The 22892-nt window shown below is 35.0% G+C and overlaps 2 protein-coding genes across 3 annotated transcripts in view; one reads left to right on the top strand and one right to left on the bottom strand.

Moving 5' to 3' along the window:
- Positions 1-3559: 3559 nt before the first annotated feature.
- MED7 (mediator complex subunit 7) lies at positions 3560-7912 on the bottom strand. 2 transcript variants are annotated; one of them, XM_058171404.1, is made up of 3 exons: positions 7763-7912; positions 5044-5224; positions 3560-4732 (listed from the first exon to the last, which is right to left on the bottom strand). In XM_058171404.1, the coding sequence occupies exon 3, from the start codon at positions 4713-4715 to the stop codon at positions 4023-4025; it is 693 nt and encodes a 230-aa protein (XP_058027387.1). In that variant the 5' UTR covers positions 4716-4732; positions 5044-5224; positions 7763-7912; the 3' UTR covers positions 3560-4022. The 2 variants fall into 2 exon arrangements, with proteins under 2 accessions (XP_058027387.1, XP_058027388.1); XM_058171405.1 differs by lacking the exon at positions 5044-5224 and having other exon boundaries at positions 7763-7909.
- A 6598-nt stretch (positions 7913-14510) lies between these two features.
- ITK (IL2 inducible T cell kinase) overlaps positions 14511-22892 on the top strand; it is a 41165-nt gene continuing 32783 nt past the window's right edge. The window contains exon 1 of the mRNA XM_058169065.1: positions 14511-14734. Within this exon, the coding sequence (XP_058025048.1) occupies positions 14534-14734 (201 nt within the window). The 5' untranslated portion in view covers positions 14511-14533. The remainder of the gene's footprint in view (positions 14735-22892) is intronic.

The raw sequence follows: 22892 nt of genomic DNA, 5'->3' as shown, positions 1-22892 counted from the left end.
TGGTGGTGAAATCTCCTCTGCTAATGGGGCCAGGAGAGTTCAATATCCAGGCTCTGGGGGTAGAATCCTGGCCATGGGATGGAAATTTTTTCCATGAGGGAGAGCAACTCTAGGTCCTTTTAGAGCCCCTCAGTAGTGTTCAATACCATTAATTGTGGTATCCTTTTAAGTTGTCTATCATGGTTGAGAACATCTATTTTGCAGCAATTCCATTCTTTTTTATTTAGGAAGTGAAGTTAGAGGGGAAAGGAAGTTGGCTCGGTCTTTCCTCTTTTATAGGTCTCACCAAACCTGATGTTTTTAAATATCTATATGCAATTGCTGAGAGAAGACATTCAAAACTTAGCCTTTGAGCTCAGCCAAAGTCAGCTTGGTGCTGCCTCCTTCTGAGGCAAAAAATCTGCTACATTGTATTTAAATATTAAGACTATTGCAGGTACCTCCATAAACAAGTTGTACATTATTAAGGGAGAAAAAAATCAACTCCCATTGTTCCCCATCATAAATTATTTTCATCTGTTTTCAAGAAAAAGAACTTTTTTATTCCACAGCAGTTTATAAATTATTTTTAATCCAGAGCTATTTTTCTGCTTCTCTTTACATGGGATTTCACCTATTTTCAGCAATGTAGTATTATTAAATGCAAAAATAAACAGATTAGAAAAATCTAACTTGGTTTGGTGCCCACTGTACTATTTTGTTAATGTTTACTAAATCTGAAATGCCAAATGAAGATGGAACATAAAGACAAAACCTTCATATTTCTTGGACTCTTTTGTTTATAAATTTGACTGTAATTTTTTCTCATGCAAATTATAAAGTGTAGATCAGTGGTAGTCAACCTGGTCCCTACGGCCCACTAGTGGGCGTTCCAGCTTTCATGGTGGGCGGTAGGGGTTTTGTCCGATATTGAAGCACTTTCCTTTTTTTTTAATTTCATTGAATTTTTTAAAAAAATTAATAGCATTATTTAAAAACATTTTCATTAGGTTTTCATAAAATTCCCAGTGACAATTTAAATTTCTGAAAATATACTATTTGTATCGCCTGCGCATAAGTTTAGTTCACATTACATAAGAGAAACTGAATGGCGCTATAGTGCAACTGTAAACAAAAGAGCCTCGTCCCAGAATAGCTCGTACATCTCCCCCACCACCACCCAGCTTTAACAAGCAAGCAGACCTGGTAGCTGGCACCCCTCCCCCCCGAAACTCAATCCACGATGCATGAGAGACATGCACAGACGATACACGGTGCATTACTGTGGAATTGGTGGGCGGTTAGAAAATTTTACTACTAGCTGAGATACAAAAATGGGCGGTAGGTATAAAAAGGTTGACTACCACTGGTGTAAATGAATCATTGCAAAGATAATAGGTAGCTAAAATATCACTACTACCAATTATCATTAGTAATACTAGGATAAAATATCCAAGCACAATTTTTGGATAAGTATTTTGTTACATAATTGAATTCCTGAGGTGAATTTTAATTACTGTTCTCTTTGTTAGCCAAACTGTATTTTCTAATTTTGAAATAATTCAAATTAGTGCAATATATATAGAGACTCACACACACACCCAATATATAGGGAAAAAACAAAAAAAACACTAAAAATCAGCACAAAAATTAGGATTATTCTGGAAAGCTGCTTTTGAGAATTGAAAGACTTTATGAATTGCATGATACATGGTATAAAGAAATACAATCATGGTGGTGAGGATAAATAGAAGCAAAACATTACTGACTTTCCCTCATACTTTTAATTAGTACAAAATCACCTCTGGTTACACCATACTAGCAAAATAACTCCTCTATTAATACCTCCTCCTCTTGATGCCTTGTCTAAAAAAGGACTATTTTTCTGCGTGGGCTGCCACTTTCTGGCAGGCTCTCCAGCTGTTTCCCTGGGTCTTTGCTCTCCTTTCTCCTCCCTATCCTGAGTATGTGGTCCACCCAAGTCTATTGAATGGACTTTAGTGTGGGTGCCTGTAGCCCGATGTTGTGCTTGCAGAAAAACATCTATATCTTTTTTCAGTGTCTCCAAGTCATGTTGGTTATTAATTGCTCAAATATTGAAACCACCGTTTGTGCTGTAAGAAGGCATTGCTTTGCCATAAACTGAATTAGTTTGTTGTTAAAACTTTTTAGTCTTTATCTCCGTCTCCATACAAGTTGGAGCTGGACTCGTTGATTGTGAAAACAGCTGGCTGTTATTTTGCTCCCCTCCCCCCAGATTAGGAAAGTCTAGTATCTGCTGTTTTGTCAAACCTCTTTGCCGATTCCGCTCTAATCTCTCCAGTTTGTTGGGAATGGAGGGGGGTGATATTTTTACTTACAAGACTCTTGTCAGCAAAATGCTCATCAATTTTTGGTTGTTTTGCATTCTTCATTGGTAGGAGAGATCCCGGGCTAGTGCCTTGGCGCTTCTTTCTTTTCTCCATGCCTTCTTATTCCTCCTCAGCCAAAACTTTGTCTGTGTTGTGGTCTATGATGTTATCGTCTCCAAAAAATATTATTTAAATAAAAAGGCTCCAGTGGGTATACTAAAAATTAATAAATAAAATAAAACCAAGAGGAGCTGCTGCAAAAACGCTCCAGCAGCAGCAGCAACAGCAGCCCCGCCCTCCTTCTTTTCAAGTAGTAAAATTGAAACTTTTTAAATTTAAAGGTTAAAAGTTAAAAAATAATTTAAAAATTGATTTAAGAGTTAAAAGAGTAGTTTTAGATAAAAATACAATAAAAATAGAGAGTAAAAAAGAGAACAAAGTTAAAAAGTTAAAAATTGATTTAAAAGTAGAAATAATGTTTTTTAAAAAAGGATAAAAGTAGAGAGTAAAAAGCAGAGCAAAGCTCAAAGCTGCTGCTCACTCCAGCCATTTTGAATCTTTCTGAATTGCATGATACATGGTACAAATATAATCAGGTGAGGATAAATAGAAGCAAAACATTACTGACTTTCCCTAATACTTTTAATTAGTACAAAACCATCTCTGGTTACACCATACTAGCAAAGTAAAAAATCTATACAGATTGAAGTCAAAAAAATATCTGCCACCCTCACATTTTCCCCAGAAAATAATGGAATTTGGGAAAATTGAATTATTCAATCTGTAGAGATCAAAAATAATTTCATTACCTTGTAACATACAGAACTTAATTTGTTCTTTGGTACGTATATGTTAGTATTTGTTTTTGCAAGTATTTTTTCTTGGCCCATTAATAATTGTCTTGTATAGAAACTTTTCCTGATTGTGTAGAAATTTAGAAATTAGGAAAAAAAATAGAAATATTTTAAATGCATGGTATGTGGTATAAATATTGAATATATATATACTATGGCTATACTGTTTACGTACTTCCAATTCTTTAGTAATTGACACAGACACAAAGATTTCAACACAGTCAGCATTAACAAGCAGTCACGATCTGAGGAACCACCATTTTACAACCCAATATTTAAATCAGAGGGAAGCATATGGCTCATCCTATAAAATACATGTCTAATTTGGATCAGGTCTTCTGTTAAATATTTTAAAGATAAAGTTTTCTCAAAGAATTTAGAATTTCATTCTTTTTAATAAATGTTAAAGTTTACTTATCTTCAGAAAGCAGTTGCTTTAATTCACAAATATTCATAACAAGAAAAAAATATTTACTGTTTTTTCTTCCACTTTGTATACATAACAGTGCTGCTGTAGTATAACATGTCTTTTAGTTTAAGCTAAATTTAATCACATGTATTTAAATTCCTTAAAGTACCTCCTGTTTCAATAAATGACTATCAGCAAAATTTGGATACTGATGAATTGCATAGTTAGCCTAGCAGGTAAAGCTACCAGTAAGATTGATGTTCTTTAAAGTCAAGCATAGATATACATGCAAAAGCTAAACAAATAAATTATCAATATTTACCGATTTATATGTTGTGTTCCATTACTGTTTAAATCAACATAGCAAAAGGAAAAGAAACATCATATTCTGTTGCATGTTCCCTGAAAATCACAAATCCTAAAGCTTTTTCATGTCATTTCATCAATAATGCTACACATGTTAGCATCTTTATCCAAAACCTGATCTTTTTTTACACTGGAAATTGTTCTTTGCTGTTCATTTGATCCAATACAGTTTATGCTGTCTTCAGTGTCCATTCGTTCAGCTTTTATTCTCATTCCTCCATCTGAATGAGGTAAATCTTCTGGCAGAGAAGCCAAGCAATTCTGAATCATTTCTACAACTCGTTCTAGATGTTTCTGAAATCTCTCTGCAGTTTCTAGACGCTGACGTTTCTGCACTTCCATCATGACTCTCAAAGTCTCTCTTGCTTGATGAGGTCGATATTCATTTATAAGGTGATGCACATGAACAAATAGCAGTTTTAAATCTTCCAGTTTCTCTTCTCTTTTTATGCTGCCTGGGCTTCTTATTAATATATCCAAGAGATCTAAGAAGTTGACCAGGATAGACATGTTGAGTTTCCTTAATTCCTTTTTATGATCAAACTGCATGGGATGCAATCGTTCAATACCCTGGCTTTCTAATGGTCGAATAATTAGATCATCACACTGGAACTGATTTCCAAACATCATATAACTATCTTTAATAGGCGGTGGAGGCTTAGGAGCCAAACCTTTCCGAATATTTTCATCAGTATATTCTTTAATATATTGCATTGGAGGTGGAGGGAGGGCACTCACTTGCTGAGGTTCACCCATTGCAGCAGAACAAATTGCTGGAATAAAGAGATAAAATTTGCAAACATAAAAATAAAATTAGCATTTAGACACCACATACAAGATAAGGATTTATACATTACAATAAAGCTAAAATGTTTCTGTCCAACACACTAAATGGTTAAGAATACTATTTACTAGCACGGATTGCCACCTGTTTATATTTAGAGGATTTTAAATTGACAAAAATTTAAAAGATTAGAACAAGAACAATTAATAATTCCTCTATTATTAAGGTCTCCCTAAAACAGAACAACAAAGCATTGGCTCTGGCCCTCAATGCTGCCAAGATAACAGCCCAAGAACTTACTGATGACAAGATGTGGCTGCAGAAAGAAGTAGAGTTGGGTCACTTGGAAAATACTTCCTTGTGCCAAAAACTCTCCTCCGTGAAAAAATATATTGATGAACTGAAGCTCTTTATGAACAGCTGCTTTCAAACTGCAATCAAGCTGACCAGATTTTCTGAGAGTGATTCCTATTCTCCATTGCTGGATAAAAGAGATAAACGATACTTATGATGGTAAGTCAGAATGGTAGCAACTGTCCTAGAATGGCACAAAAATTTATGAGAATTCCACTATCTCTTATGGATGATGAAGGAAGTGGCAGTGGCAGAAAGACATCCACCAGTCTGGAGAAATTCCCTTTAGATCTATTGGAATCTGCTTTTGGTGAGACTTAGAGGAGTATGCCTTTCCATGAGGTAAAGAAGTCATTCTCTTCTTTCACTGACAAAGTATTGGCAAGTACTGGAAATAGTGATCCAGTAGATGACTCTACTTTGGCATTGAATTCAAGCACAATTTTTGGAGACAACCTTTGGAATGTGCCACAGAATTCCAGGAGCTGCTCACTATCTATCCTGGATAAGGATACTGCAAAATCACACAATGATAGTATATTGAGTAAACATGTGACTAAGAGAAAAAAACGTAAAACTGGCCTTTCTGTTATATTTGGAAACAACCTAGAGACAGAAGTCTCAGACACTAATAAGCTGCAGGGGACAAAGGAAACAGAATCTCTTATTACAGAGAATAATGAATCCCATCGATTAACTGAGATGGAAGAACAGAGTTTAGGTAATATAGATTCTGAACTTCCACAATCAGAAATTAAAAAGAAAAAAAACATAGATATAAAACAATGAATTTTGATAGGGATACCATACAGAGAGAACATTTTCTCCAAGTTCCAGACTGCAGCACTTTGGAATATCCACTATTGTGGATATTACAAAAACCTTGCCTCTAAATCCTGATTCTCCTTCAGTTGGCCTTTTTTTAGAATAGAATAGAATTTTTATTGGCCAAGTGTGATTGGACACACAAGGAATTTGTTTTGGTGCATATGCTCTCAGTGTACATAAAAGAAAAGATACGTTCATTAAGGTACAACATTTACAACACAATTGATGATCAATATATCAATGTAAATCATAAGGATTGCCAGCAACAAGTTATAGTCATACAGTCATAAGTGGAAAGAGATTGGTGATGGGAACTATGAAACGATTAATAGTAGTGCAGATTCAGTAAATAGTCTGACAGTGTTGAGGGAATTATTTGTTTAGCAGAGTGATGGCCTTCGGGAAAAAACTGTTCTTGTGTCTAGTTGTTCTGGTGTGCAGTGCTCTATAGCGTCGTTTTGAGGGTAGGAGTTGAAACAGTTTATGTCCAGGATGCGAGGGATCTGCAAATATTTTCACGGCCCTCTTCTTGATTCGTGCAGTATACAGGTCCTCAATGGAAGGCAAGTTGGTAGCAATTATTTTTTCTGCAGTTCTAATTATCCTCTGAAGTCTGTGTTTTTCTTGTTGGGTTGCAGAACCGAACCAGACAGTTATAGAGGTGCAAATGACAGACTCAATAAAAGCTCTAGTTATGTTGAAGCCCAGGAAAGCCCAGAAAGAGATTGTGCTTTGTCAATAACCTTAACTGTCTTCAAGAAAAATATTAAACAATTTGAAACTTGACCCCATACAAGCTCTTCCAGAAACAAGTTCAGAAAATGCAGCACCAGGGGGGGAAAAAATACTGAAAGATTTGAATCAATTCAATCCCTCTTGAAACTTCTCCAAGATATCCAAGCTGATGGGGAAAAAAAGGATGTTTCCTATGCAGAGCCTAGCATGAAAAGAAAACTGAGGTGTAGTGACCCCTTTACAGTTCCCCCATCTACAAAACAAAAAAAGAAGAATTTGACAAAAAGAACTGAAATGTCCAGGAAAACCAAGAACATTAAAAAAGGAAATTCAGCTTAGATTTGGTGATTAGTCTTTAGACAAAAAGTAACACAATTGTTTCCTAGGTATCAGGCTTTTTTTAAAATAACCATTAATTTTTTCCCCCTAAAAATTAAAAAAAAAATTGACAAAAATTTATATTATTCACTATACACACTTGAAAGGTGCCTAAGAACGTGTAAGAGGGTTGACACAATAGTTTTCCTTACTGTTTTAATATCCTATTAATATTATTGCTCACTACTTTACAATTATGTATACATTTGATCCTACTGTATTTTTTGTTTTATTGTCAACCATAGCACATATTTTAAGAAATACAGGTTTGGTGATACAGTCAAGACCTACTCCACCTCCTTGCCTTATGCAGAAATTCACTTCTACAGTAACAAACAAACAGAAGATGCCGTTCCAATATATACTAAGTCCACATCAGCTTTTTCCTTAGCTTTTTGTTCTTTCTTTCGGCACTAAATATAAAACTAAATTGATTCGATTTTAAGGGGAGAGTGTCAGCAGCAAAATTTATACGCCCCATATTCAAATGTAAGACAAAGGAACAGATTTGGGCTCGTGATGTTAATGCGAACGTGGATGATGATCGCTTTTAATCTTTGGTCCTAGGAAATTAAAGTCGTGCCTAGTCCGTTAACCTGTCCTTTTGGACAAAACGAGGGGGAAAGCGCAAGATGCAGACTCCCAAAAAGCAGCGGGGAGCAGTCAAGAGTTGGTCCTGACAGTACAGAGGAGGGAAATCCCGAAGGGAAAACCTTTGGCTTACTTGATATTTGGCTCCCAGACACACCAAAAGGAATCAGTCGCCGGGCTTCCAGCAGCTCCGCGACACAGTATCAGTTTTCAGTATCCACTCCGCTTCTTCTCTGCAGCAAACAGTTGTTTCCGGCGCGCGCAATATATGCACGTTAGCGCACCGCTCTCCTCATTGGCTTCCGCGGAGGCGCGAGCTCCCCCAAACCGGAAAAACGAAAAAGACGCCGTTGAAAGCAAATGGCAGACCGATAAAAGGGGCGGGGCGGAGGAATTTGCGCGTGTGGCTTCCGTTGCCAGTCACCCACCCTGCCTCTTGTTTCCTTCTTGAAGTCTTGCTAAGAAGAAACCTTTAAGGAGATGGGGGCGGGGGTTTGTTTTTTGGGTGGCGCATATTTCCTGAAATGTTATTGTGGTTTACAGGAGCCGTGGAACTATCTAGGGTTTTATTGTAGCTATGATTAGACGGCCACACAAATGTTAGTCAAATTCTTTCAAAATCAGATCTTCCCTGGGAAAAGTTTTTAAAAAATTTAAAATACGTTCTTGCCATTTCCCTCTCTGCTAGACTAATTGCTATACATAACAAATTTGAATCATATGTATAAATTTATGTAATAAAATAATCCTCTGAAGGTATGCTTTCCTGACACAGCCAGTTGTGCAAAGCTGGAGTTGGCAAAAATAGATCGGAATTAACTAGATTGCCAGTCCAATTTTGTCCGTAAATTATTGTCAGAAAATTCTAGAAGAGAATTAGCACTGAACAAACTGGAACAGTTAGGGTTAAGGCTGAATTTATTCATTAATATAGCCTGATGTTGGAAAGTGCAGTGGGTGATTTTGTTCATTCAGCAGAATTAAAACTGAATACCCAGTTTGGTCCATTTGTGTACATGGAATATTGAATTGCATTTTACTATATTTTGCTCAGTAAAATGTCTTGGGAAGGTCCTGTATAACATGTTGGGAGACCCAAAATATCTTTGCTGTTTTAAAACCAGCTGTTAAATTTCTTGACCATGAAATATTCAGATGTAAATTTATCCTTGTATCTGTATGGTTTATATAGTATTGTGGGTATTTGTTTTATAACCTGGATTTGCTTAATGTTTTTGGTGGCTCCAGGGTAAAATATGGTGGCTAGATACAATATTGGACAACTGGGTAGAAAAGAGATTTTCAGTAGTTTATGCTTATGCTGTCAGAAAAGATGGCTCTTCAATCCTAAAGTGACTGTTTTTATGTTATCAGGAAAGTCTGTGGGTTACTACCAGTATGTTGATCACTGTGCCTGGGAATTGTAGTTGAAATATATGTAGGTTCTGATATGATCACATTTTTGTCCTTTTTTAATAATGCAAAACGCTAAAATATTAGATGATAATAACATCATCTTAAAATTATGAGATAGATTTTCCGGAACTCCTGTGTATTACATACAGTATATCACAGAAGTGAGTACACCCCTTCACATTTTGTAAATATTTAAGTATATCTTTTCATGTGACAACACTGAAGAAATGACACTTGGCTACAATGTAAAGTAGTGAGTATACAGCTTATATCAGGGGTGGTATTCACTTACCTTCACCACGGGTTCGCAAAAGTACTCACTTTTGTTGCCACCAGTTTAGACATTAATGGCTGTGTGTTGTATTATTTTGAGGGGACAATACATTTACTCAGTTATGCAAGCTGTATACTCACTACTTTACATTATAACCAAGTGTCATTTCTTCAGTGTTGTCACATGAAAAGGTATACTTAAATGTTTACAAAATGTGAGGGGGCATACTCACTTCTGTGATATACTGTACATCCACATGATACCAATTGAAATTCAGAGGGGTATTCCTCATTGTAGAACCTCATTTCTTCACATCTAGAAGATGGGTATTTGAGGTATCTCACCAGTCACATCTACCCATGCTATCAGATCCAGCAGGAAGTCCTGTTGAGGACTATTGTGAGTCCTGTCCATGAAAAAAATGTCATCAGATGAGACCCAGGAGGAGATCCTCTTTTGCTGTGACCCCTACCCTTTGAAACACCAATAGATCAGATTGGCTCCGTCTTGTTGGCCTTCCAAAATAGCCTGATGTCACGGCCTTACCATTTGGCCTAAGGATCCAGGAACATAGATACGGAACCTGTAAAGTGGTTATATTACTAGGGAAACTGAATGCGCTCACCCACTAATAGTTTTGTTTTTCTTATGTTATTTTCTATTTTGTTGTATTTTTTGTGTTTTTTAACTGCTGCCCAGAGTCACATGTATCAATAGAAATATACCAAATATATACATAAACATATACAATTTATATATAATATAAATATACCAAATAAATACATAAGAAAATAAAACATTTTTTATTTGTAACACAGCATAAAAAATATAATAGATTTCATGGAATACGTATTATCTAATATGTTTCTGCCTCTAGTTTTCCAAATGAATTTCTATTGCCACCTAAATTTCACATGAAAAATGCATTGTTAATAGAACAAATGAAAACAACAAAAATGCATTATTTTGTGGTCCACTTTATTACATATGTTATGCCACACTTAGGCAGCAGAGAGCAGCACTAATCATGGCTTGAGAAGGAACTATCTTTTTTGCTTTTTTTATGAAATACAGTGATGTGTAGAAAGCACTGTAGAAACACACTTTGGGATTAACAGTTATATTAACAGTTATATTTTGCCATGCTTTTATAGAAAACAGCCTTTTGCTTTGAGAAAGGCAAGTAGCAGGTTTGGAGGATGATTTAGGTTTGAAAAACAATATAGACTGTATGGAGGGAACGACAACCTATCCCTGGTGTTTCTTTTTTAATCAAATTAATATTTCACTCTTTAAGTGAATGCTTTGAATTAAAAGGATTTTTTCAATAACAAAATCTCATATAATCGATGCTTCTTTAAATGCAAATATTTTCAAAAATTCAATCTTTGAATGCAAATCAAAAGGGAAAGCATTTTTGGGCCATTTTCAGGTTGTTTTTCATGCCAATTTTGGACCGAAAAACAGCTGAAAACGGCCCCAAAAATGGGTGGGGCCAGCCTGGTTCTGCTGGTTCTCCGAACTGCACAGAATCAGAACCACAACTTTGGGCAAACCGGTCCAAACTGGCAGCAGCCCACCTCTGAAACTATGTAATATTGCTACCTAGTTTACTATACTATAAGAAGGCAATGATAGAATATAGTGTAAATAGCAACTGAGAAACATAGTATCAGGATTCATAAGTTTCATATAAACAAATAATCAATGAAAATTAATAGCATAAGCTTGACTAATGCGTCTTCCATTTGGCAGCAGCAGTAGCTTCCACAGAAAGCTCATAGCAAATATGCCCCGAACACAGCATTTATTTATTTTTATTTATTTATTTAATTTTGTCATAACAATATACACAAGCATCACACAAAAAGATTATATAGTATATAAACATATATAAGGAGAAACAAGGAAGTATAAGCATATATATATAAGAAAAAGAAACAATAGGACAGAAACGGTAGGCACGTTTGTGCTCTTATGCACGCCCCTTAAAATCCTCTTAGGAATGGGGTGAGGTCAACAGTAGAAAGTTTTTGGTTAAAGCTTTTGGGATTATGAGAAGAGACCACAGAGTCAGGTAATGCGTTCCAAGCACAGATTGTTACAGAAATCATATTTTCTGCAATCCAAATTGGAACGGTTGACATTAAGTTTAAATCTATTGGTTGCTCTTGTATTATTGCAGTTGAAGCTGAAGTAGTCTTTAAGAGGAAGGACATTACAATAGATGATTGTATGAGTTAAAACCAGGTCCTGTCGAAGGCGATGGAGTTCCAAGCTTTCTAAACCTAGGATTTCAAGTCTGGTGGGATAAGATATTTTGTTGGTTACAGAGGAGTGGAGAACTCTTCTTGTAAAATATTTCTGGACACGTTCAATTGTATTGATGTCAGAAATGTGGTATGGGTTCCAGACAGGCGAGCTGTAATCAAGAATTGGCCTAGCAAATGTTTTATATGCTCTGGTCAGTAGTGTGGTATTTTTGGAAAAGAAGCTACACAAGATTAGGTTTACAACTCTTAGAGCCTTTTTTGCTATGTAGTTGCAATGGGCTTTGGCACTTAGATCATTAGATATGAAAACTCCGAGGTCTTTAACAGGGTCATCTGTAAGGTAATGTCCATCAAGCAAGTACTTAGTGTTTAGGTTCTTTTTTCCAATATGTAAGACTGAGCATGGAAGTCTTTTTTTTAAATATGGGACAAAAAAAATATTTGAAGGTTGGCTAGGCATAATTGCGTAAAGGCATTTCTTGCCACAGCTTCTTACTAATAATCCAGTGACAGTTGAATATAAAGAGTAACTTCCAGACTAAACCTTCTTTTATAAAGTATTTTATGTTCAATCATTCTCTCTCATTACATACTGGACTTTGGCAAGAACTTTTTGTTGGAGATGGATTGTAAGGAGCAATTGAACTGGATGTCATCAACACACTGACCACATTTCAACCTTTGTCAACATAATTATGTCAATGAGCCCAATATGGAATCTTGCAGGTCAACTGACTAATAGTCAATTATAGTTCATCAGTGTCATCTGTGTCACATAGCCCTAAATGAAGTATTAGATTCCTGTAAAACAGCACAGCCAAAGCTCAATCCCGACTGGCAATTCAGAAGAATACAGTAGTCAAGTATACTAAAACTGCTGAGAGGAAGATTGACCAAGGCAGTCTCCCCCATGCAGTTTCTAGAAAATATAATCCCTCAAAACCACCTAGCAACTTCAGCAACCATATCTTGCTGAAATCCGATTCAAATAGGTTAAACAAATTAATATCATTTAAATGAATCTACATCTGTAAAACTATTATCTTGATCACATTTTCTAGGGTTATAATAGTTCCTAGAATATTTAAAGAATTATTCAGATCTCTTTGGTCAAGGGAAGGTTCTCCCTTAGAAAGTTTCTTGTCTCCTTCCTGCTAGGAGATAATTGGCTACCTCCATTTATGCATGATATCAGTAACATGCTAGCTGATTGAATCAGCCAGTTAAGCAATTGGGATAATCCACATTCTTACACATACCTTATATGCTTTCCTTAAACTTTAAGTCAAAACAATGAAAGAACTATTTGAAAATAGTTGCAGACCCACAAATTCTATTGAAACTGAGCACAGACAACAAAATAATACCCTATATTGAACCACTGAACAAAACAAAACAACTAAATGAGCACACAATAAATTGAAAAGAGAACGAATGAGTAAGGGAATGGATCTATAGATAGAAAAATCAACACCCTAAAAATGCAAGCAGTTGTAATTTTATAATAGTTATAATCAGTCAAAAATTAGGATCTGTGTCAAATGATTTCATTCAATTATCTGTTTTGGTCAATGAATAATGGTTAATCTATTTTGGTGGCTTTGCTTACATTTAGGAAATAAGTGCTTAAATTTTAGGGCATCTATTTTGCTATGTTATAGAGATATATGCAGAGATATTTTATAAAGTCGATAAAAATTCCTCTACAGAGGAATTATTGAGTCTGTCATTTGCACCTCTATAACTGTCTGGTTTGGTTCTGCAACCCAACAAGAAAGACACAGACTTCAGAGGATAATTAGAACTGCAGAAAAAATAATTGCTACCAACCTGCCTTCCATTGAGGACCTGTATACTGCACGAATCAAGAAGAGGGCCGTGAAAATATTTACAGATCCCTCACATCCTGGACATAAACTGTTTCAACTCCTACCCTCAAAACGATGCTATAGAGCACTGCACACCAGAACAACTAGACACAAGAACAGTTTTTTCCCGAAGGCCATCACTCTGCTAAACAAATAATTCCCTCAACACTGTCCAACTATTTACTAAATCTTCTCATCGTTCCCATCACCAATCTTTTTCCACTTATGACTGTATGACTGTAACTTTGTTGCTGGTAATCCTTATGATTTATATTGATATTGATTGTTTCCTGATTGCTTATTTGTACCCTATGATTATCATTAAGTGTTGTATCATTAAGTGTTAAATTGTACCCTATGACCATCGTTTGTGTTGTAAATGTTGTACCTTGATGAAGGTATCTTTTCTTTTATGTACACTGAGAGCATATGCACCAAGACAAATTCCTGGTGTGTCCAATCACACTTGGCCAATAAAATTCTATTCTATTCTATTCTATTCTATTCTATTCTATTCTATTCTATTCTATTCTAAATATCCCTGTATATATTTTCTACAATGTAATGAAGAAATATCAACACAAATTAATCATACTCAAGACTTCCTGAAATGAATAGCTTCCAAGTATATCAATAACTATGGGCTAATTAAAAATCTGAACTTTGGAATCAAGTTAAAAAATGTCAAGGATTAAAAAATATTAATTTCAATCTTTCCTAAAACTGAATAGTAGGGCAAAACAAAAGTAAATAAATACTTTTGTGGATTTTTTTTTTATAAGCAAAATTTGGCTCCAAGTGTTTTCACCAAAGCATTAATTTTTTTAGATTAACAGCAAACAGTTGTCATTCAAGCTTTTGTTTGAGTTACCTTTTAATTTCATGTGTAACATAAATTATAATGTATTGCGCAGTGTGTTTGAAAGGATGTGGTTATGGCTTTTATATCAGAAAGGAAGCTATAGAACAGTACTGCCTGGATGACAGATGGAAAGATAAAGCACCTACATTGTTTTTTGCATGCACGTTTGAGACAGTTCTGTCTTTGTCTCTAATTTCATTTTCCTGGTTTCATGTGTGGAGTATTAAGAGCAGGTCCCTTTTCATCCTGCAATTTGGATCATTACATGCTGGCAATGAATAACTGTGTTCTTCTGGAAGAAGAACTGATCAAAAAATCTCAGCAAAAGAGAAGAACCTCTCCTTCCAACTTTAAAGTTCGATTCTTCGTCTTAACAAAATCAAGACTGGCATATTTTGAACGTCGGCCCGGGGTAGGTGTGCTATTTTCCATGAAGTTTCCTAGCTCTGTCACTCAAAATATACAGAAGTTCTTAAGAAAATGAATATTTCACTGGATTTTTTTTTACTGTTGATTTTTGTAGAGCAAGGATTCAAAGTTTTACTCTGTTTAAAACTATATATATAATGAATTCATAGTATATGCCAGTATCATCACAGCTATTTTGTAAATAAGACTAACCTGGACAGAACAAAGATTTCATCAGACTAATAATTTCTGATATGAAAAATAATTAATTTGTGAATTAACACTTTAACCTGTGCATTTGAGGGAGATCATCATAAAGACATAATGCTGTTTATTCCTTTACAGAGAAATGCTTTAATTTAGCCACAATGTTAATGTAGATAGCTCTGTATTTTTCACCCGGGGTGTCTATGTTTTCAGTTTACACGAACTGATGTATATACAAGAGTGTTGAATCTCAAGAATTTGATAATCAGCTTGATCGTCCCCAAGGACAGTCTTTTGACTACAACTGAAAGATTTATCAAGGTCCATATTTCTTATTGAAAACCAGACTTACTCAAACCCTGCAGGAACATACAGAACCAATGTTTCATATGTATACACATATACAACCATGTCAGCAAAAATTGTCCTGAGTATCTTTTTCAGGAAAATGGAGTGTTCTGATAGTACTATTGTTTCTATTATTTAGATATCCTCAAAGGAAGTTAATGTGCCTAATGTTATTTTTCTAAATACCTAGCAAAATGAAATATAGACTAATTCTTCAGATCCCCAGTTTAGGGAAGTCCATCAGCCAACTTTCCAAGTGCTTGGCAGGTAACCATTGTCAGCTAAACACTTCAAGTTTAGCTAACCAATTTGGAAGCCATTGCTGAAATCATAAGCAAAATTATAGTTTCCTGTTTGCCACTTTATGATTGTGTGGTATATTTATTTATTTCTGAAACACTTCTGAATTTAGGATCCTGGATATTCTTGAATTTTTTTTTGCAGATAATTCTTACAAATGATTAGGATAAAATTGTTACCATTGTATTGCTTTGTCTTTCCATAAAAGCTGGACTGTCTTCCTTTAAATCACTATGAAAGTAGGATGAAAGACAAATGTATTTTTTTCTGGCTCATTGTTGGTTCAAGTCCTGTCATCAGCTTCCTTCCACTTCTTGCTCCCCAATATGTTTTTAATATCACAAATAGGAGGTGGTAATAGATGATAAAAAGGGAGATATTCTGAATAGGTAGAAGTTTCCTTCTTTATTATCCAGCTAGGCAGGTGAAGGGCAACATCTAGTGCCAAAGATAGGAACTGTCAATTCAAGTGGGGATTCTTTTACATTAGCAGTAGTTTTGTCTCATCACTTCTTAAGGTTGCAAAGATTCAAAAAGGAAGAGACTGAATAGTGGAGTTCTCCCTGAATGCTCCTTGATTTACTCATCAAAAGAGTTCAAGTAACTAATTAAAAGTAAAAAATCAAGTAAAAGTAACTAATTTTAAAAAAGAGGGTTGTCAAATGGATTACAAACATGTTTGATCTCCTTGTAAAATTCTCTGAACAAAACAACCAACTGCATGATAAAAGCATTGTCTGAAAAAGTTCACACCCAAGAGTGGTTTTTGACAGATATGACCAGTCAAAGTCAGTTGGTATAGCGGTTAAGGCATCAAACTAGAAACTGGGAGAAGGTGAGTTCTAGTGTTGTCTTGGGCACAAAGACGACTGGGTGACCTCAGGCCAGTCACTTTTACTCAACCCTAGGAAAAAGGCAATGGCAAACCAATTTTGAAAAATCTTACCAAAATCTTACCAAAAATCTTACCAAGCAGAGACCTATCCATGTTGTCTACAAGAATTGCACATAATTGTATGGAAGAAAAAAAAACAGTATAAAGATTTAGGGGACTGGAGGCTAAAACATATGAAGAACGGTTGCAGGAAGTCGGTATATCTAGTTTAATAAAAAGAAGGACTAGGGGAGACATGATAGCAGTGTTCCAATATCTCAGGGATTACCACAAAGAAGAGGGAGTCAACCTATTCTCCAGAGCACCTGAGGGTAGAACAAGAAGCAATGGGTGGAAACTAATAAAGGAAAGAAGCAACTTAGAACTAAGGAGAAATTTCCTGACGGTAAGAACAATTAATAAGTGGAACAACTTGCCTGCAGAAGTTGTGAATGCTCCAACACTGGAAATTTTTAAGAAAATGTTGGATAACCATCTGACTGAGATGGTGTAGGGTTTCCTGCCTGGGCAGGGGGGTTGGACTAGAAGGCCTCCAAGGTCCCTTCCAACTCTGTTGTTATATTATATTTATTATATTATATTATATTATATTATATTATATTATATTATATTATATTATATTATATTATATTATATTATATTATATTATACTATACTACACTACACTACACTACACTACACTACACTACACTACATTACATTACATTACATTACATTACATTACATTACATTACATTATATTATATTATATTATATTATATTATATTATATTATATTATATTATTATATTGTGTGGCCATGCTATTCCTTTTTAAACACTTTTTTAAAAGAGATATAAGCAAGAGAACTATTTTCTACTGAGAAGAAAAAGGGTTACAGGTGAAAGATTATGTCTGAATCTCATGAAATTCTATTTGTGAGGCAGGTTGACTGGAAGTAAATATTGAAATAGGTCTTGGAGTTATTTCTGTTTTAATTTATTGTTTTATAGCCTTGAATAAAAAAGATATGATTCATGTGAACCTTGCATTGAATGAAACCAAGGATAAGGGCCCCCAATTTTCCACATATTTTCCTACATTTAATGTAGAGTGTTAAATCTTGAAAAAGAGAAAAGCAGAAAAATAAAGTATGATATTAATTATATTCTGAGATGAACATCTTTTGTAAAAAGTGTAAATTATGTTCTGATAATATAAGATGAGATCAGTACAAATGAGATCTCATCTCATCTTTTAAAAGTATCTCAGAAAGAATTAGGACTGTAGCCGCAGCATCCATAATTATTTTTTCAACTTATCTCTCCTTTCTCCTGTACCATCTTAGCTGTACCATCTTAGCTGATTGAAAGCTAATTTTTACACTCCTAATAAGTTTGAAAACTGACTTATTAAACATTAAAAAAAAGGAAAACAAATGTAAATTATTTTGCCAATGATTTAAAAGTATTATGCAGAGATTTATGTATTGTTTTGGTTTTCCTATAAGCCACCCCCCAAAAAATGTATCACTAAGTGCCCTAAAGATAAAAAAAATCAAGAAAGTCCATTTGCCTTTTGAAAAGACACCTTTGAGATAATCATGACCTGAATGATTGAGAATCTCCATTGACATCACTAAGTACCCTATTAATGTTCAGAAACTTTGTGTTTTGTATTTTTATTGTTTTTTAATGAATAACAAAAAAGGAAAAAGCACTCTCCAATTCCCAACCAAAATAACATCTCACATACACTGAGGCTATTTGCTCAAAGATCAGTCAAGGATGTTTTCTGAACAGTATCTCGTCATGCAATACATTCAACCAGTTTGCAGTAGGCTCCCATATGGCTGATTTTAAGTTAAAGTAAATAGCAGGTGGTTGGAAGTAAATATTCTGCATCTTCTACACTGTATCTCTTAAACATTGGCACTTGATATCTGTTTTGCAAGCAGATAAAAATATCAATATTTATTGGTATGTTTCATAAAGTAAGAATTCACTTTTATTTCTATTTTAACCTATTTCTATATGTAGTCCAGGCATATATAATTAGTCTGAATATACAAATCAGGCCCGCTTTAAGAGTGAATGTGACATAATTTAAGGCAGGTGCATAATACGAGCCCCTAAAATGTTCAAGTGTACTGCTGAACAAAGATGGAATTAGACTAAGATATAGGTCAGGCTCAAGCTCACTCCTACAGGAAGTTCTAAAAATTCTCTGGGTGACTTTAAGCCAGTCTCCGTCCCTTCCTCTCTCACTCTCACCAACTATCTTACAAGTTTATAAGAAAAGTAAGGTCATAGAAAATTCCTGATCAATACATATTACCTGCATCCAGATTGTGGGTCACTATACTGCATTTCCTCCCTATCAATGGAATGTGGGCTACAGTATTTTGACTATACTCTCTGGATTGCATAGCTTGTATATAATAGTGTGTACATCCCCGGGGCAAATCTGGCCTCTGGTTACACTTGTGTATTAGTAGTCAAAATGTGTCAAAATGTAATGGCATGCTATTATATGCAAGGAATATGAGTAAAATTGAGTCAGGACTTTGTGGGGTCGGGGCCTTGCGTTGCATGATCACAACTGCCATCTTGACTTTTTTGATATTCTTCCTCCAAATGGGTGCTCTGATCATATATACTTTTTCCTGCCTGCAATATTTTTATAGGTAGTTCTCTCCTTCATAGGAGAAGAGGCTAACCCATTTGGAAAGCAAACTCTTTTGAATGGAAAAATAGTCTTTCAAGAGGAAACAGAGACCTTTTTACCCCATATTAATCTTCCACTAAAAATTCCGGCCTTAATGACGACAATATTTTTTAAAAAATCCCCAAGGGAATTTTTGCATTTAAAAAAAATTCTCAGTTATTTCATTGGCTGACTTACACTAATTTCTGACTTAATTAATCAAAACTGCTCCGATTGCAAAAGTGTAAAATTCAAAATGTGTCATGGAACATCTTTTGTTCTTGTCACCAGAACTGCAGCAATGGTTTAATTACGTAGTAAAGTGCTTGAATCTTACACCTGCAAAAATGTATTTAGGATAATACAATCAGTGCTTATCAACTCTCAGAATCCAAACATCAGGAAGAGAAGCTTTTGTAACTAGCATATGATTAGGAAGGGAAAAAAGACTACAGGTAGTTCTTGATTTACAAGAGTTCATTTAGTGACCGTTCAAAGTTACAACACTGAAAAAACTGACTCGTGACCATTTTTCACACTTACGACCGTTGTGTACATCCCCATTCTCACATGAACAAAATTCAGATGCTTGACAACTGACTCATATTTTTGACGGTTGCAGTGTCCCAGAGTCATGTGATCCTCTTTTGTGACCTTCTGACAAGTAAAGTCAATGGGGAAGCCAGATTCACTTAACAAACCCTGTTACTAACTTAACAACTGCAGTGATTCACTTAACAAATGTGGCAAGAAAAGTCATAAAATGGGGCAAAACTAACAACAAATTTCTCACTTAGAAACATAAATTTTGGGCTCAATTGTGGTCAAGGTTTACCTGTATTGTGCAAAATAAACTAAAAATACTTAATTGGCTTGCACAGTACAGTTTATAGGCAAAGAATATTATATTGCCCTTACTATGCCTAAACATTTGGCCTGGGAACAAGAATTTTTAATGCTGAAGTTAAACCAGATTGGCATTCTGGTCTTCCTTAAAATAGGAGTAAAGTGCCTCAGTGAGTAACCAAGGCCTGATACTGAAGGATCTCTCATGCTCCTATGACTTGTGTGATACCTGTTTGAGTGCCATCTCTGAACAAACTTTTGGCTCCTGAGGCTACCTTTGGTGTAAAGTATTCTCTGGTTGTGCCACATAACTGCAGTTCCCTTCCAGAGAAAGCTATTAAGCCTTGTTGGCAGACCTCAATTTATGTTGGCCTTTGTCAGTGAAATTAATTGGCTTTCTTTGGGCACCAGTTCAATGACCGATGATCTCCTGATCACGCTATGTTTTAGCGTGTTTCAATTTGTCTGCTGATGCCGTCTTTGTGTTTTCTGGTTTTAGGTTCTATTTGGTAAATCTGCCTTGAGGGTCGTTTGCAAAAAGGCACTATCCTAATTTGAAAAAACAACAAACCTGAAAAAATTGGGAATACTTGCACTTCTGGAATTCACATTCTGGAATTTGGCCGAGGGCCAGACTGTTTGCCAATTAGACTGCAGGCATATGCACAGTTTGCATGCATACGTCAGTGTATGTAAGGTCAGATTTTAAGAAGGGGAAAAATTTTGTCTGCAATAGTAATTTGCATCTTATAATAAGGAAGCCAGTTATGAGATGCTGGTGGACTTATGCAGGGAGTCAAGCTTGGACACACATACCCATTATGTGTGCTTTCCTTCATGATGAGATAGGTCCTCATTGTGCACTGTATAATGAATTTTGGAAGACACAGATGCTTATTGTTGATAGTTTTTCTGGGGTTAATTCTTCCCCTGATTACATACAAACCTTTCATTAATGCTAATGGCAATTGCGTGCTAAATGCAAGAGGAAAAAGAACTTTCTGTGCCAGGGATGACAGTCACAATTTTAAAAGTCATGGTAAGGCTTTCTGTAATGAGATTATAACTATATTAGCAATTTTAGAAAATGGTAGCTGAGTTAGCCTTCTCTGGTAGCTGTCTCTGATAACATAACTCTTCCATGTTAAAAGTCATTTTATCTTTTCTTTCTTTAAGAAAAAGAATGTACTCTTTCATTGGAGCTAGGTATGTGTTGAGTTGTTCCAAAATTCTGAGTGACTTCTGAATTATAGACATATTCTACATTTATAGAATATAAAACCACATGCAAAAATGTGCAAAAATGTAACTTCAGTGTAATTTGGTGCTGGACTTCTTGAGAGCAGTAACTTTTGGGTATTCAGTCTCATTTGGTCATATCAGGGTTACTTTATAATATAGCATGCAAGTATTATTTGGAACAAAAATAGATGGTAGCATTTGAGGTATTTAACTGACAGTGCATTACAAAACAGCAACAGCTGCCTTATAAAAAGATACATTTATATATATATATATCATATTCAGAAATGCCCATAGTGGAATTACAAAGACACAAAACAGCTGCATTTATAAAATATTTATTAAGTTATACAAAGCCTAGCTACACTGTGTGCGATGAGGAATTAGATGGTATAAAAATATAGGATTCAATTACTCCAAATTTCTTCTCTAGTATATTGCAGGATACATCTCTCCATATTAGTCCTCCCACTGTCATAGTTTGCAGATCTGTTGAACAGCAACATTTACAATGTCCAGCCATTGTAATGTCCATGAGTTTTAAATCAAATTCATTTGAAAGGATCTGTGTTGACAAAAATTCTTATATACTTATATTCCATCAGCCAGGAAGCACTGATGGTATTTCTCACTATTCTAAAGAAGACATGCAGATTGCCAGGAATATCTGACTTATTTCATGTATCATTTTTTTTAAAAAAAATCTTAAATTATTGCTTGTTTTTTCTCATCATGATAATCTAGCAAACAAGTGTGTCAGTAATAAAACCACGATCAATAAGAAGCAAGCCCTTCTATCTTAAGATCTCTTCAGTCCTGCTTTGAAGATTTTGATAATTTGATATTTGATTGAATCCAGACTGAATTAGGAAATCAGCACGGTCATAAATATTATGGGAACGTTTAGCTTCTAATTTTTAAAAAATATTTTAAGAATACATTTTAAAAATCCATTACTAAATTTTATATACGGCAATTGTGCTATATTCGTATTGTGCTACCACTTCTTCTTTCCTTATAGTAATGTCCTTAAACAAGGACCATAGCTGGCCAGATTTTCAGAAGTTCCACAATTCTCTCCTGAAATACTGTAGCTTGTTAAACTTCCCTCATTTTTTTCCTGATCCAACTGTGTTTTCAATATTTTTATCAATATGTATAAATGGACATGCAAACCTCTGTCTTGCAAATATAGTATATTTAGCATTTAAAAATGTATTTTAAAATATTTGATATCCTTTACTTATGTTATTGTATCATGATATTCACAAAAGTCTGATACATGAGCTCATCTGATACATGAGCCAGGTGGGAAAAAGTTGCTTCCCTAAGATCACTCGCCAAACCTGTCATCATAGTAATTAAAATTATGGTGCCACAGAATCACGTGTTGGATCACAATCTTTATCCCAAAGGTACTTTTCAAAAGGCAGCTGGACTTCCTTCAGAACAAGCTTCTTGGATAAGAAGTAAAACATTTTCAAGGAAAAAATTAAGAAAGTTCAGCTGCTTTTTGAAAAGCACCTTTGGGACAATCATGACCTGGATGATTGAGAATCTCCATAGGCATCCTTTTCTTTAACTTTTAACTCCTAAATCATAATAATTATGCTTAGTATGGAATAATGAGAGTCAAAAGT

The sequence above is a fragment of the Ahaetulla prasina genome, chromosome 2 (genome assembly GCF_028640845.1).
Source record: "Ahaetulla prasina isolate Xishuangbanna chromosome 2, ASM2864084v1, whole genome shotgun sequence".
Taxonomy (NCBI): domain Eukaryota; kingdom Metazoa; phylum Chordata; class Lepidosauria; order Squamata; family Colubridae; genus Ahaetulla; species Ahaetulla prasina.
The sequence above is the reverse complement of the archived record's forward strand: the minus strand, read 5'-3'. Positions and strand labels throughout refer to the sequence as shown.